Source organism: Charadrius vociferus, unplaced genomic scaffold, assembly GCF_000708025.1.
Source record: "Charadrius vociferus isolate BGI_N301 unplaced genomic scaffold, ASM70802v2 scaffold14, whole genome shotgun sequence".
Classification (NCBI taxonomy): domain Eukaryota; kingdom Metazoa; phylum Chordata; class Aves; order Charadriiformes; family Charadriidae; genus Charadrius; species Charadrius vociferus.
Window position 1 is genome coordinate 9,597,906 of NW_009648876.1, and position 16,051 is coordinate 9,613,956.

General features: G+C 48.2%; 2 protein-coding genes across 2 annotated transcripts in view; one reads left to right on the top strand and one right to left on the bottom strand.

Annotated features, from left to right (window-relative positions):
• The first annotated feature begins 148 nt into the window (after positions 1-148).
• Positions 149-2,902, top strand: ZC2HC1C (zinc finger, C2HC-type containing 1C). The gene is made up of 3 exons (XM_009887039.1): positions 149-215; positions 754-1,961; positions 2,636-2,902. Exons 1-3 carry the CDS (start codon positions 149-151, stop codon positions 2,894-2,896), a joined length of 1,536 nt encoding a protein of 511 aa, XP_009885341.1. The 3' UTR covers positions 2,897-2,902.
• A 5,826-nt stretch (positions 2,903-8,728) lies between these two features.
• The window catches only part of NEK9 (NIMA-related kinase 9), a 23,158-nt gene continuing 15,835 nt past the window's right edge, over positions 8,729-16,051 (bottom strand). Inside the window, exons 13-23 of the mRNA XM_009887040.1 lie at positions 15,311-15,511; positions 14,854-14,900; positions 13,848-14,003; positions 13,330-13,438; positions 12,610-12,771; positions 12,061-12,231; positions 11,772-11,831; positions 11,022-11,212; positions 10,624-10,788; positions 9,719-9,931; positions 8,729-9,310 (exon numbers count right to left, since the gene is read on the bottom strand). Coding sequence (XP_009885342.1) covers positions 9,188-9,310; positions 9,719-9,931; positions 10,624-10,788; positions 11,022-11,212; positions 11,772-11,831; positions 12,061-12,231; positions 12,610-12,771; positions 13,330-13,438; positions 13,848-14,003; positions 14,854-14,900; positions 15,311-15,511 — 1,598 coding nt within the window. The 3' untranslated portion in view covers positions 8,729-9,187. The remainder of the gene's footprint in view (positions 9,311-9,718; positions 9,932-10,623; positions 10,789-11,021; positions 11,213-11,771; positions 11,832-12,060; positions 12,232-12,609; positions 12,772-13,329; positions 13,439-13,847; positions 14,004-14,853; positions 14,901-15,310; positions 15,512-16,051) is intronic.

The window sequence follows — 16,051 nt, forward strand, 5'->3', positions numbered from 1 at the left end:
GACCTGGCTTCCGCGTGCCCGTCTCCAGGCAACAGCCGTCCCCGGGGCGGTGGCGGGTGGGGAGCGGCGGGCCAGGGCTCCGCGCTGCCCCGGGGCGAGGGCGGAGGGCAGGAGGAGGTGTCGGGTCTCCGGGGCCACGGCATGACCGATGAGCGAAACGGGAGGCGACGCAGCTTGCCGAGGCGGCCGGGCGGAGCGCCGGCGCTGTCCCGCAGGTAACGCCGCCCGCCCCGCGGGGCCGGCCTGCGGCCTGGGTGCCTGGCACGCTTCGGGAGTTGCGGTAGAACGAGCCATGGGAAGATTGTACCGAGCTTTGCCGGGCACCCGCGTGTCAGACCTGTGTGCCGCACTGGCCGATCTGTGTTGCTAAAACTGAAGAGACACGTTATGGGAAACACCCTGGGGGGGAGTATAACAATTTCTCTGGCAGCATAGCATATTTCTGCTGCTACCATGATAAGACAGGTCTCAGGCAGAAAGTGAAATAAAAGCATGTCTTATTTCTGGCTGCATAAGCGATTGGGGCTGGAAGAGGCAGCATGGGAGCTCCCCAGATGGAAGGAGCATAAAGATTACAGAACCCGGAAAAGTTACAGAACTTTTGCTGATATTTATTATGGCCTGTCATTGTAGCCTCCAGGTGTAGCCAGTTAGGAGAAAATTTGTCCAGTTTTGGATAAGATAGCCTGTAATGACTTTGCTTTTCTAACCTCAAGCTCTTTCTCAGGCACTGAATGGCTTTGTTTCCACCAGTGGATTCTGTGGTGGCAGCTCCTAAGCTAGTTCCCAGTTCCCAGCTGGAACACCAGAAGAACAGCTTTCAGCATGAACTCATACCTGACACAGAGGGAAGTTTAAAGGATCTCTATGCCCGAAAGAGCCGAAGCTATTCATATTCTCTTTCTACAGAAAGGAGTCAACACAGCTCCAGGCACGGAACTGTCTGTTCAGCTGGACTGCAGAGCAAGTATCTCAACAGCCAGGCCAAGACTCTGCCAGCTAAATCAGTAGCCAGACGGAAAGAAGGAGTGGACCGTGCACATCCCCTGAAACCAATTTTTCACCACAAGGGTGTGAGTGTTCCAGTGGTCAACAGAGCACAGGTCGGAAGTTCCCCATACATGGAGGAAGCTCCAAATAGTAGCCCTAGCTCAATGAGCAAAGGGAAGCCTCCAGCAGGGAGGGCTCAGCTAGATGCAGTGCTCTCTCCTTGGACAGCAGAGCCTAAACAGTCAGCCTCCCATCTATACAGGAGAGAGCTAGCCTACATCCTAAAGTTGGAGGCAGATGGACGAAACCTGGAAGAGGAAATTCGAAAGAAAGAGGCCCTCCTCAGAGAGAAGCTGAGGAGAACAAAGGAGGAGCTTAGGAGGATTCAAAGAGAGAAGGAGCTTGTTGAGGCAGAGGAGAGAAGAGACAGAGAAGCGGAGAGGACCCATGAGCGAAAGGCCACAAGGCACCCTGAAGAGAAAGCTTTCAGAGTTGCAGTCAGGCCAGGTGATGGGGTCTTCAGTGGGGTGCAGTCTGCAGAGGCCACTATCCCCAAGACTGGCACCATCCTCCACCCCCAAGAGCTGGCTATAGGGAAACTCAAGAAGGAGCGGCTGGTGGCCAGCAACAGCAAAATTCGAGACCGCATCCCCGTGGAGCATTTAACCTCTTGTTCAGAGCTGGCCAGAAAACACAGCCCTTCTCCCTCCCCTCTCTCAGACCAAGATTCTGGTGACCCCCTCTCTGCAGAGATGCTGCATGTGCAGGTTGCCAGTGCTGTGGAGCAGGGGGGGCTTGGACAGTGCAGCTTCTGCGGACGTAAGTTTCTCTGCACCAGGCTTGAGAAGCACGTGAGTGTCTGCAGCAAGAGCCAAGGCTCCAAGAGGAAAGTGTTTGATTCCAGCAGGGCCAGAGCTAGGGGCACAGAACTGGAACAGTATCAGCAGTGGAACTGTTCAGAGAGGCCTCAGGTAATGTGCAGTCCCTTTGCCTCCCTCAATCCACATCTACTGCTCACATTCCTTCCACCTCAACATCTAATTCTAACTGAGATGTGAGCACCTTCACATGTACATGGGGCTAAGGGATACACAATCTAGCTATTGCCTCTGAAAGGTTCTTGCTTAATGGATAAATAGATCCATTTAAAATCCAATAGGTGGGGGGCAGGGGTCCTAAGTGACTTGTCTTTGTACTGTGTCGAGGGTGTACTCCCAGAGAAAGCTCACTCCTTGCTGTAGTCAGGATGCAGACTGAGTCTGCTGCAGTGACATTAGGGGCTGCAGGGAACTGACTGAAAATCCAGGTAATAACACAGACTATTAAAACAAAGGCAGGGGAAACATGCAACTCTGTTCCTGCAAAGCAGCTATAGCAACCCTCTCCTATTCCTTGGCACTACTGCTTGCTTTTCTGGTTACTCTCAAGCTCTTTTTAAGTACCGATGTCTCCATCAGTATTTGCTTCAAATCCTCCCTGGTGCTGGTCTTTTTGATCCCCTTTGTGGGACTCAGCTTCTCAGGGAGTGTTTTACTTCAACAAGGAATGCCCAGGGATTGCTGACCCGAGTTGGACCATGAGCATTAGATTGAGAATAGAGGCTAAGGGTGGTGCCAGTTGCTCTGACTGCCTTTCCCTTCTGCAGAATGACCCACCCAGAAGGAACAACTGGAGGCAGAAGCACGAGGTGTTCATCCAGACCCTGCGCCAGGCCCGCCAGGTGCAGCAAGTCCTCTCCAAGGGAGGGAAGGTGGCTGACCTGCCCCCGTTGCCTCCCATTGAAAACCCGGACTACACTGCCTGCCCCTACTGCAGACGCCGATTTGCTCCCCAAGCAGCTGAGAGACATATTCCCAAATGCAAAACCATCAAGAGTAGGCCCCCACCCCCACCGCAGAGGAGGTGATGCTGAGGCGGTGTCCAACTGTACCTGCTCCTGTGATTCCTTGCCTGTTTTCTGCCAGGTTTCTGGCCACAGACACTTGTGCTTTCCCTTGTCTCAACACTGGCTGTGAGTGTTGAGCTTGTATGTACAGCAAACAAACAGCTCAGGACGTACAAACAGAATACTAGAACTTGTTTTCTTTGACTTGTGCCCTGGGTTGCCCCACGTGGGATGTCCCTCTGGGGGCTGCTTCTCCCATTTGGTGAGCTCAACGTGGATTCTCAGTGTAGGTGTAAGGCTGTCACTGTTCAGTAAGCTGAGCAGGGAAGAAAGGCTGTTACGACTGGCTGTCAGGGGTACAGCAGTGAGGAGCAAACCAGCCATCAGAAAGGGGCTGTTCTTTAGAATCCTACCTTGCCTGTAGGTTAGGGATGCTTGGCCTTTTGTCTTTTTTTTTTTTTTTTTTTTTCTTAAACTAGTGGCGTCTGATGTGAAGAGAGCTGCTCTCCTTTAGCTTATCAGTGGATACAGACTCAGGTTTTTTTTTTCCTTCTCTAAAAGCAGAGTAGTACTGGTCATGAGAAGAAGAGCCGGGCCAAACAGCATCTGCCTCTTGTTTGCTTTACTGGTCTGTAGGTGCAGATGTTCACCCCTGAACATGCTAACAGTGACAGTGGTTCTGGCAGGCATAGCATTCTTATTACAGCTACCTACAAAAAAGATTAGGATCTGAGGGGTTCCTCTTTTTCTTGGCCATAGAAAGGACCTACATTCTTCAAAATTATTCAATATTTAGACAAGGCATTTTGAAAAGTCAGAGAGAGGAAAGGAAGCTATGTAAGCAGTTAACTTTTTTGCAGCACACAGACTGCTGTGTTCTTCCGTCCTTGGTGTCTGCACTAGACAACAGGATACAGAGCTGCTGCTTGGTCATTGCTCATGCTCTGTCATATTTGTCATAGCACTGTTCAGTTGAATCATGAAAGCTGTGTAGGTATGTTTATTCCACACTTGTTCTGCAGCAGCCCAAGAGTTTATGTAAATGCTTTTCTAGAATGCTGGTGACAATCCTGGGGCTATGTCTTACCAGCTGAAGATCTGTAATATTGCCATTTAGAAATGCAGTGTGACATTGCTTGAATTAGAAAAGAACTGGGAGGAGTATTATTAAAGACTTCTTCAACACAAGCAGCTCAGGATCAGAAATTCAGGGGGTTAGAAAAGCTAGCAGTAGCAGGCACATACTGTTTTGAGTCCATACCTCAATTCATGTGCATAGAACAGCAGAGATACTCTGAACCTGCCAGGTCCTTGAGGGAACAGAACAACCATCCCAATGTGTTACCACGTACAATAGCTGGGACTCTGAGTCGGGAAAGGGCGGAAGAAGAAACACTTAATTAAAGAATAATGCAACACAAGATCAAAAATAAGTCATGAATAAGCTCAGACTGGAAATCAGGTTTCTAACCAGGAGAGGAGTGAGGTCATTGAAAAACCTTCCAAATAGATTAGCACAGGCAAGGAACTCACATTGTTTCAAGATGGACCTGGAGAAAATCATGGAAGGGAGCATATGGCAGGAGTTGGAAATTAAGACTCGTGATACAGAGCATTTGTTTCTATCTCCCGGTGTCTTGTATTAGGAGCTAAGAAGGAACTTATTTCCTACGGCAACCTTTCCTCTATTCCTAACTTGGCTTCTTTATTTATTTATTTATTTATTTATTTATAAATTCCATCCAGAACGTTTAAGAACTGCTACTACTAAAAAAAGCCAAACACCCCCTGCTCCCACACAGGACATTAAGGAACTTCACATCAGAAAACTTGTTAGCTGTTTCACTTGTATGTTCAGGGTTTAATCAACAATTAGATTTATATTTAAAAAATGGAGTTTTCCTGCAGGCCATGTTGCTAGGGTCCTCAAACACAGGGCTTGCACCCTTCCTTGAGTCATTTGCTTATTTTCATCTTAGTTGGTGCAATGGTAGGGAATTCTGACAAAAATATACCCCTTCTTTTGCTCTCTTCTTGGGATGTAAGGTAGCTCTTGGTGATTCTGGCCTCATGCTAAAGGTCTTTGTCACACACTGTTAAAGGGTCTTTTGGGGGAAATGGGTGTCCTACAGCCCCTTTTAGAGAATGATCTGCATCTAGTTGGTGACAGTTCCTGCACATTTCTAAGTCAGTTATTTTTCCAGATTCTGGTTTTTAATCTCTTAAGACTAGTTCTTTGTGTAAAAGTTGTTTTAAATAGTCATAGACTGGTTTGTGTTCTCAAAGTAAGAATGAGTACTTTGTATGATAAAGTTGCAACAGGAAGCAAACAAGGAACAAAAAAATTCCAGCAGCTCCTTTTGCAAGTCCTTCAGTAACGTAGCAGCAGCTCATGGGAACCTAGAATAAGACAAAAAGCAACTAGATTAAACTGGACTAGTCAGAAGCCAAATATGAAGAAACACTCCAACCTTCCATTAGGTGGCCCAGAATCCTGAAAGCAGCTGCAGAGCGTCTGCCTTATAGATACATGGGCAGAAATCCCAATCCCTTGGCACACCCTAGAAAAGCATGAAGGTCCCAGAAAGGGTCAGTGGTGCACTGTGCCAGCCAGATATAGGAGTGCACAAACCTAGGGAGGAGAGGAAAAAAAAAACAGACTCAGAACAAGGGAAAATAATTTGCTATATCCAAATTAATCGGAGAAGCAAGACCAGTGCTCTCCCTTCAGAGATTCGAAATAGAGGATCGCAAGAGGTGACAAGAGGTAGGAAAGGGATAAACTGGAAGCTTTATGCCAGCCTCCTTGAATTAATAAAAGGTGTAACTGAATTAAACAAAGAGTAGTTCAGAAATTCAGTACCACTGCCTGTCTTGTAATATTAACTCCATTTCCCTTGCAGCAAGTTTTATTGACTGTGTTTAGTGGACCCTAAAAGTCAACAGAGTGCAAGTGGTGGCTGGGGTAGATACGCACAGAAAAGCTTTTGATACTGTAAAATAAATCCATCTATTGGGGACTTCTCTTAAGTGACAGGCAAAGAGCTAACACCAAGATTGAAACTGTAGATTAAACAAAAATTATTGAAATTAAATCACCAGGCTTCATTTGTTATCTTTGTTTCAGAGCTAACCATGGGCAGCTCACCCCTCTTTGCTGAGCTATTGTTCCAGGTCAAGACAGACAGCAGTATCCAGGGTCTCTGATAACTGGTTTAAAACTTAGTAACAGTTTAGCCAAAGCATCAGGCTCAGCACAGAAATTTACTCCGCTTCTTTGCTACCATGGTTAGCGTTACCCTGGCACTGCTCAAGCTACGTTACTCACACCAGCTCAGCTTCCTCTTCTGCTGCTGCATATCATGCCTCTCAGAGACGTGCTGCATTTTCAGTGTCCAGATCTCTGCTGATTTTAAGTCTTTAACCCAGCTCTGCCTCTCAAGACATTTCACAATTTACTAACAATCCTGATAAAAAGTTAGAAGTGACAGGCATTAAGTACAGTGTGCAGGAACATTTGGCTGAGCAGGCGGCAGGCAGGTTCTCCCTTCTGTAGGCCTTAATGCTCAGTAGAAGCTGTTCTGAGAGAAACAGGTACTTCTTCCCTTTGAGCCTCTCTTCCCGTTACTCATTTCCCACTTGGCATTCCAACTGTTGAAATAAACACACACACACAAAAGCCCCCTGACGTCACTAGGAAGAGATGCAGCAGCGAGAAGAGAGTTGTTTTGTTGTTTGTTTGTTGGGTTTTTTTTAATGAAGGGACACAGAACCTGATATTTTTTTTCCCCATAGCAAAGAACCTGCAAGCCCCTTGCCCTCTTTCTATAAGCAAAAAAAATTAATCAAACAACAGAGTACTATGAAGCCAGCTGACTATTCACATATTTCCCCTTCTTCCCTTGGGAAAAAAAAAAAAAAAGACTCTGAACACAGGAGAATGAGTTTAAACATTTATTTAAACAGAAACTCCAAACCACTCCACCCTTTAACCTTTCAAAAAAAGACAATGACAAACTAGTTTTCAGCCAGAGTGTCAGAGCAGGCATAAGTTGTGTTCCACTATAACAACTCAGTAGCAATACTAGCAGGAGACCAACACATACGGAGCTAGCACTGCAAGACGGGGAGAAGTAAAAAGGGTTTGAAACTGCTCAAAGGCACTTCTGCCCACTTGCCCTTCCGTTTTCAGCCCAAGACGAAGGTGCTGGCTTTAAACTGCTTTTTTGGTTGCATAGCTGGCTGGTGTGAAATCTGTGGTCTGTAACAGGCACAACCTGGATAGCGTGAATCCTCTAAGGCACATATGAGATTGCGGAGCACAGGGCATCCTCTGTCAGGGACCCTAATCCTCCACTAGATCCAAGGGGAATCCAGTCTGTGCACCTAGCTTCCCAACTGCAGAGCATTGAGAAATGAGGATAGCAGTGCACTGCAGGAGAGCGACTCCCATCAGCTGGGTGCTTGCTTATTGGACATGGCTCAGGCTCAACTCTTCACTCCTCAAAGGCGCTGCCGCAACGTGACCAACTCAATCATTGCTAACTGCAACAACAACCGTCAAGCCGGGACCCTAACCTGAGAACTGGCTCTAACGCGCATGGCGGAAAGGACAGCAGAGGCACGAGGGCAACTAAGCCACGTGGTCACGCCAGGGCGCCCAACGCTCACCACCTTGCAGGAGGGCTGTCCTAGCCTTCCTTTGGTAACGATGGTGGGGCACACCGGTACAATCTTTGGCCTTGACACTGCACTGGAGGGACTGCACTTGAATCAGCTCCAAGATACTAGCAATAGGCACCAAAGAAGTATTTTAGGAGCACGAGTTACAAGCAGAATGGTTTGGCATCCACCTCTAGAGACAAATGGGGAACGCTGGATCCCTTGGAACAGTCTCTCAAAAGAAGTAGCATAGGAGAGGTCATAGGATATCCAACTCCAATAGACCTGAGGCAATTCTGGTTACATGCCATCGGTAGGGATGGTTTAAGCCTAATGAAGTCACAACCCCACTCTCACAGCAAAGGTGAGAGGGACTCAGGACTCCTTAGAGGCTTCACGTAAGGTAAGGGAGGCTAGCTGCTCCCAGGGATCCTACTGATCTCAAAAGCTTAATTCAAAGTCAGTTTGTTAATAAATTTAAGGGGAATAAAATTAACCTCATTCTCTCAGGAAATGAGGAAATCTTGAGCATCAGACCATGCCTCTTCCCATCTCCAACTTTCTTGGGAAAGCCTTTCGCTTTGAGGATGGTGAATTCCGGACAGAGACTTGATCATTCATGGTCATCAGGGAAGGCTGCATCCTGTGCCCACGGCATTAATGACCTATTCTGGGTAGGAAACTGCATTCCAGCTTCATCAAAACACTGAGTGGAAAAACACTGATTCTTCCCACACCCACACAGAGCGTGGGCACCAGGGGCTGCGCAGAACAGAAGCCAAGCAGGGAGCAGCTACGGGCTTATGCCAAGAAACCAGAAGCTCTGGCACCTAAACCAAGTAGAACAGCTGGAGCAAGAAATGGGTAACTTAGTCTGAGGCCCAGATGCGTGTCATCTGGTTGGGAAGCAGGTGGTCTGAAACTGAGAACCAGAGATCCCATCTCAGACAGTCCCTGCTACTGCTATTTGAAACACCTGATTCACTCATCTTGGTACATTGCCTGGAAGTTGGAAAGCTCTAGGCACCCAGAATAAAGCCTTTAAACTCTGTCTATACAGGCCATTGGACACAGCCATATGGCCAGAAGTTGTGCCTCAAGGCCAGGGACATGCTGTCTACCATTATCTCCCAAATAGGAAGATCTCCACTGCCTCCAGAATGAGACATTCTCTGCTCCCTCTGCCCCTAAGCAGGGAGAGGATCCTAGTCCTTCACCCCTCTGAAGTGAAGGTGGCGAGTCTTAGGGTTCAGCCAGCTTCAGTACAAAACACGTCTCCTCCTCTCATCTAGAGATGCAGTGATGAATACTGGGGTCCCAAAGGCAGCTCCCAGGAAGCAGTGAAACAATGAAAGGGCCACAAGCCGCTACTGGAGCCATCGCTGTAATGGGGCCGTTCTGCCTCACGTGCAGAATTGACAGATAAGGTACAAAGAGGAGCTGCTGCTGCTTCAATCACTGAGCTGGCCTAGAGCTCGGGGGCCCTTCCCCTCTCAAACTCACTCCTAGTTCATATCAAACGTACATGGGTGCTGCTCTGGAGCCTCCGGCCTCGCTCCTTGTCTGCGAGTGACCTGAAGCCAGGAAAGCCGCTCTCTGCATTCGGTTAGTGTGCTGTGAAGTTAGATGGATCCCAGTGGGCTCAGGAGACTAGAGGCTGGAGCGGCACGAGTCCGTTCCCAGGAGACACCAGGAATCTGAATCCAAGTCAGGTTTCGGATCCACTTCCATCTCCTCTTTGGCTGTCTGTGTTCCTTTGGAATGAACCTCCACCTGCCAAACGACACAGCAGTTATCCAAAGAGCTCTAGGACTAACTGCAAAGAAGTTAGGAGCTGCGTAAGGCAGTTCCTATTCTTCACAGCCACCTGGGACTCTCCAAGACATCTGACTGCCCATCGCTTCTCACCAGGAGAAATAAAGGGGAATCCCAGGTCCCTCAAGGACTGGACTGTCCTCACAGTAAACTGTCTTCTTGGCTTCATTCCTGTTGCTACTACCAGGGCCTGCATCAGCAGCTCAAACATGAGACAGGCACCATGCTCAGTCCCCCCATTCTGCTCCAAGAGAGACATCTGTTACAAGCTCCTTCCTTCTGCACAGCCTCTACTATCTATGCAGGAGCCAGGATCAGCATAGTGAGCCTTGGACATGGATGTGCACCGAGGTGATGGGTCCTCACCTGCTGCATTCCCTCCGTCCCCCTGCAGAACAGCTGGAGTTGGGTACTCAGACGAACAGTTTCCTGCTGCAGCTTCTTCTGATCATCCAGACACTGTAAAACCAGGCCTCGGAGGTGTGTCACCTCCATTTGCAGAGCACTGCACATGCAGCCTGCAACGGGAGATGCAGCTTTCCCTTCACCGCATGGCAGGGTTGGACTCAGGCAAGTAGGCTGCAGACACACAGAGGGAAGTGACGTAAGGTTTGAGTGCAAGGCCAGGAGTTGTATGAGCCACAAGAAGAAACCATGCATAGAACATGTCACCCTGGCTTGTTTCCAGGCTTCCCAAACTTCTAGCAGCTAAAGTCAGCAAGCTACTAGAGTCAGTAAGTCTTCGGTACAAAGCCACTAACTTCCTCTTTTTTCTGTAAAAGCTGCTCCTGTCCTCCCATCACCAAAATCCATCTGGTTTACCTCCCTTTCCCTAAGACTGGGATCTCTGCCTCCTCTTTGAACAGAAAACTCCTGGAATAAGGTAGTCTCACAGGCTGCAATTTCTCAGTGATTTCCTGTATCAGTTCTTCCTATCTCTCAACAACTTCTGCTTTCTAAAGTTCTATCTTCTGCTAGACTTCTGGGTCCTAGGCTTCTCTTTTTTTCCCCAAGTGCATTAACTGCATTTTTCCACAGAACTGATCTCATCATTTTCAATCTGACCAAGTCCCAGCTTTGTGTTCTAGATTCCAGTGAATTTTCTCTTTGCAGCATCATCTCTGACTATAAACAACCCTCTTTTCCTCATCCAGATGAATTAGACCAATTAAACACCCTCTTCTCATCTCTTCCCATAATTCAAACATTACCATTTATGGTCCCCAACAACTTCACTTGGGTCCCCCAAGCATTCACTTGGATAACATTACCCAGGGCTCCGTTTTGGGCCTGTTTAATCCAACAGGTTCTTCAGAAGCCACTTTGAGTCCTTGAAGTTTCTGATAAGGGAGTGTCTCTTTCTCGGGCTCTGAAGATGCCATGCTTAGAGGAAAGGGGCTGTCAGGCATGGGGATGAATTCAGCGTTCTCCAGCTCCTGGATACACAAAAGCAGCACAGTCAGGTCTGCCTGCCTTCCTGCAGCTGACTTCATCTCCTCAACAATGCACCAACACCCTCTTGTGGTAAAAAAGGCAGCGAGGCCCGAAGGACTTCCCACACAGCACAGCTCTGAGAACCTTTCAGAGCATCCCTTAAAGGTGGAAGGGGCCACCTGCTTTTCCCCAGCCTAGATCCTCATTTTAAGGCATTTTTAAGATGCCACATTACCTTCCGCAGCCAGCCAGGGCAGGAGCTGCTGTCAGCACTGTTGCCTCCCTTAGCTTCTGTGGTGCTGATCCAGCCCCCCAACTCACGATCTGCTTCCATGGTTCCCCGAAAGCCTCCACTGGGATTGGGAGTCTCCACTTCCTGTTCATTATCCTCTTCCTCTCCTCCTCCAGTTGTGCAGCTCTGAGCCACTACCAAACAAGAGTGAAAACTTTATGCTTTCCCCACCTCTGCTATTTCTGTTGCCAAACCCCAGCTGGAGCAGAGCAGATATAGAAATTTGGGCTGTGTGGCCACAGTGAGAGCACATGCTAGCAGCATCTCTCTCAACAGCTTATCTCCTAACACTCCCTACAGGCCTCCCCAAAAGGGCTTGAGTGCAGCAGCCTTTTGCAGCTTCTTCACCCCAGCCCTCCCACAGGTCCAAGAAACTGGATTCCAGCAGCTGGCCCATAGTCCCCCCCATCAGCTCCCTTTAGTGAATTCCTCTCTGCTTTTCCTTGTCAAATTGAAGTTCCTCAACTACAAAGGCCTCGCTGCATCCGTGTTCTTCCTCCTCTGTTTCAGTTCTTTTTTTCCCACCTTTAGGCCATCCCTTCCAATGCACGGCACCAACTAGATTTCCTCTCTCCGAGCTCTTCAGTGAGGCCTCTCAAACACAGAGAAACCACGCTGTAGGACCAAACTGTACCCACTCAAACTAACCACTGAATGAACTTAGGCCACAGCTCCCCTGGGCAGGTTACTTACCAGTACCAATGGACAGGCCACTGCTGTTGGATCGAATTGTTTTAGAGTTCAACACCTTTTCTGCAAGGAGAGAAACACGCTTTCAGTTAGACTGCCACAAGAAAAGCAAGACAACTCCTACAACAGCACGCAACAAAGCCAACATTGCAGGCCTAGAGCTCAGAGCAGCTTGCTACATTCCTCTACAGCAACCTGACCTGTTCCCAAGCAGTATTTATAGTCTAGGCCCTGGAAAGCACTATGTCATCACAACCAAGATCCCAAAATTTCATCCTAAACTTACACTTACCGACAATGATGATGGTGTGCCAGCCACGGCATGACAGGTCTGGAACATGATGCAACGATCCAAATATTGGCCGAGGCCACGAGGTACAGATATCCGAGCCATGAGCTCTCTCGGTCGATGTCATTGCCAGACGGCCATTCCCACCATTACCCCAGGCAAAGATATGGTTGTCTGAGGAAAGAGAGATTCAGGAGCCTCAATTAACTCCCTCCCTCTCAGCCTGTAATTGCTACAAGGATCACAGCCTCTCTGCTGTAACTGCTATCCCAAAGTATCTAATCCACCAGCTCCATTTTGCCAGTGGGAGAACAAACTGGTAACGAAACTACAGGCAGCCACCCAGCCAACACTCTGCAGCCCCAAGGACAGCAAATGCTTGGTGCTGCACTGGGACAACTAACAGGGCCAGGCAGCCCCAGCCTAGGAGGATTTCTATATTTCAGTGCAGTGCTGTGGGGGTGGTATAGAAAATGCTCAGTGGGAGCCAGTTAACCACCCTGCAGATCTAGTTCAAAGGAACCCACCACAACTTCGCAAAGACCCACTCACCGTCAGTAGCTGCTATGGTGAATTCATCTCCACATGAAACCCTGATCACCTGCTTACCCCCCAAGGGGCCTCCCAGCAGGTTAATTCCCAGGTGCTTCTTATAGTCCCCAACACCAAGCTGTCCGCACTTGTTGGAGCCGAACGTCAGCAGGCGGCCTCGCTCTAAGAGGAGGAACGAGGAGACAGTCACAGCGAGGGCCCAACACTGGAAGCAGCCATGCATGCAGAGAACTAGCAGCAGCAGCAGCCCACGACCAGAAAGGACTCTGCTGAGAAGCCAGACAGGCTGGGAGGGGACAGTGCCAGCCAAGAGGAATGGCTTCAGCCTGGAAACATCTCCCCAGCAGCTTCTCCTGTTGCTCCCATTTTCTGATGCTGGGGGCTGGGACTCCTTATAGCCCTCTGACTGGTGTGACTGCGGCAAAGCCTAACTTGGTCATAAATGATTCCTCTGCTATCCCAGAGCATGATTCTTCCCCAAACTTCCCCCCCCCCCCCGCCCCTTTAAAAAAAAAGGAAGGCTAACCCTAAACCTAATGTTGCTGCTTCAGCTGGCCAGGAAGCAACGCTGCTGAGGAACAGGAATCCTGGATTCCTGGAGCAGGCATGAGCCCTGCTGCCAAGAGCACAACCCTCAATGTCAAGGGCCAGGCTGAAAGGGCAAAGCTGATGTAAAGTAATTCAGCAATCAGTATTCACTTCTTGATACATAGGGCTCACCATCAATGGAAGCTGTGTGTGTCTTCCCTGGAGAAATGGTACGGATCTTGTAGAAGGACAGCTGCTTGGCCAAAGTAAGGGAAGTGGCATATGGCACCTCACAGTACGTCTGAGAAAAGACATGTGGGTAAGCACAGAGTAAAAAACCACACATTCATCAGCTAAGACCTACTCAAGCAGGTCTTGGCAGACCATCTAGACAGTCCCAACATGCGTATGGTAAAGAACTGCCAGAATCCATGTCACTGGCCAAGTTATCCTGGAACAGCTCGCTATCTGTTTCCCTACCTCAGATCTGACATAAGCCCATAGGGCAGACAGGAAACTGAGGAACAAACTGCCTCTTCCTACAATTCCAGTATCCATTATTTTGGCTTGGAACTGACAAATTGGCACAAAGCTAATGAATGCTTTGTCACTGTCACAGGACCTCCAATTCCCCATATACTACTGGACCTCCAATTCCCCATATACTACTGACTGCTGGAAGCTGGAGCCAGGGACCCAAATGGACTTACGTCATGATTGATTATCCCTGATGTGCACTGATTCAGGCCCAGTTTGTTGAACTCGTTCAGTCCACATGCCAACACTTTGCCTGTCTGCGTGAGCAGGAAAGTCCCATCACAGCCACAGTGAACGGACACAATGTTTAAAGTCTTTGGAACATCAACCTACGTGGAAAAAATATATCCCAAGAAAATCAAAATCCCAACACCTACTATATAGAAGATAGCACATGAAAAACATACCGGGTTAGAGCAGTGGTTCAGCTAGTCTGGGCACCGACAACACCCAATGCAGTTATTTTGAATGAAGGTGGAAGAATATCATAAAGTCTATAGCATACTGAAACTCCAGTCACTATACAGAAATTCAAGGCATTCTAGACCTTGTGTGCAGACACCGGTGAGCCAGCACATGAACCAGAAATGTGGTACACAGGTATTCTGGCCAGCTGGGGTGTACAAGCACCAGACCCAGTTAGCCGAACAGGGCTGGGTCCATGCTGTGTGGGTGTGATACTCTGATCACAGACACTTGACTTACAGACATATCCTTTTTGGTTTCTAACCCCCAATGGGTTAGGTTACTTCAATTACCTCTAGCACTGTATTTCAAGAAGGTTTTACTTTCAACTCATCTTTAACTCATTATGTCAAATTCAAAGACTCCCAGTTGTTTGCGCTGCTGCGAGTTTCCTCTACAGACCCGACATATGCTATTTGGTATTTCCTACTACGATTTCTACATTAAGTTCGACATTTCCAGTTCCAGCTTGGAGATCAGAGCAATGAAGCTCTACGGCATGATGCTGCCGGCTTTGGGAGTGGCATGTCCCTCTGCCATGATCTCTATGGACAGATGAAGCAAAATAAAGTGAGGAAGTAAAGTTAAAACTCTCACAAACTCTATGATACCTCAGAAAACACACTGGAGCCTCAGACAGTTAGTATTTCTAAGCAGCAACTAATTTCGATTTATGTCCATGCAGATTTTAAGACGACGTAGTCACAGCCCTACCTTCTGAGGGGTGTAGTGATCTTCTTCTGAATCCAAGCCCAAGCGCCCTGCACCAGTGAAAACACTGCAGTTAGAAAGGGTTAGGTGCCCACCCCTCAGAAATGGTATTGTCTCTCCATAGTCCCAAAGGAATCCTCCTACAGACCTAGAAACCTGCTCCCCTGCCTGCATCGTTGCCTGCCAATCCTCAACATAATCCAACCCCACTCAGAGAACAACTGTCCTACCCACAGGGAAGCCAAGTGGCACCCTAGAGCTTCCCAGAGTAAAGTCCCAAGGGCTCAGTCCCCAGTTGCCCATTCTTACAAGGAAAGAAAGCCCCAAAGAAAGAATGGTCTTTGTCCCCAGGATATACCAGACAGCCCTCACCCAGGCCCTGCATTACACACCTGCACCAAGCCGCTTTCTGGAGCGGGCATGCCCTACTGCCTTTAGGTTCCGGGAAGACGCTACCTACCATACTCTCCACAGCCCCACGTGTAGACTTCTCTGTTCCTGGTCAGCACTGCCACATGATTATCTCCACATGAGACCTGCTCCACAGGGTTGGTGAGAAAGAAATCCAGCTGCAGGGGCTCAAGCACTTCAGAGCCATAAGCCTTGTCAATGCCAATGCATCCATAATAGTCAGAGCCAAAGGCATACACCTGGCCCTCATCTGAAGGATACAAGGAAAGCTGGATCAACACTCAGAGCTTGTATTAGGCTGCATATTAACCTCTTAGGACACAGCCAGAGCAACCCTTTTTCTATAATCCTCCTCCTCTTTAGTGCAGAAGAATGTCATCAGGAGAATATGGAGTCCTTTCTTCTTCACATTTAGATGGATGACCTTACACTACAACCTGTAGCTATTTCAGGCCACCAGTATAAAAAAATCTTGGGTTGAAGATGCCACTTTCTTTAACAGAAACCCACAAATTGATCTTGTGTCTCCCTAAGTCACTCCTCCAGCACACTGAGCCTCTGAGCTTATGTCTGTCAAAACTCTGCTTTTCCAGCACTGGCAAAATAAGCTGGAAGCTACCTTGTTGAGAATTATGTATTCATGGGTAAAGTGAGATTCAAATTCTTCTGTAACAGACAACGCCACAGTTAACACATCTTTAAAAGTATGAGCAGGGTTAGAACTAGAGACACCTGCCAGGTCTCAAGCTTTCCGAATTAAACAGCAAATCTCAAATACACGTCTTCTTTT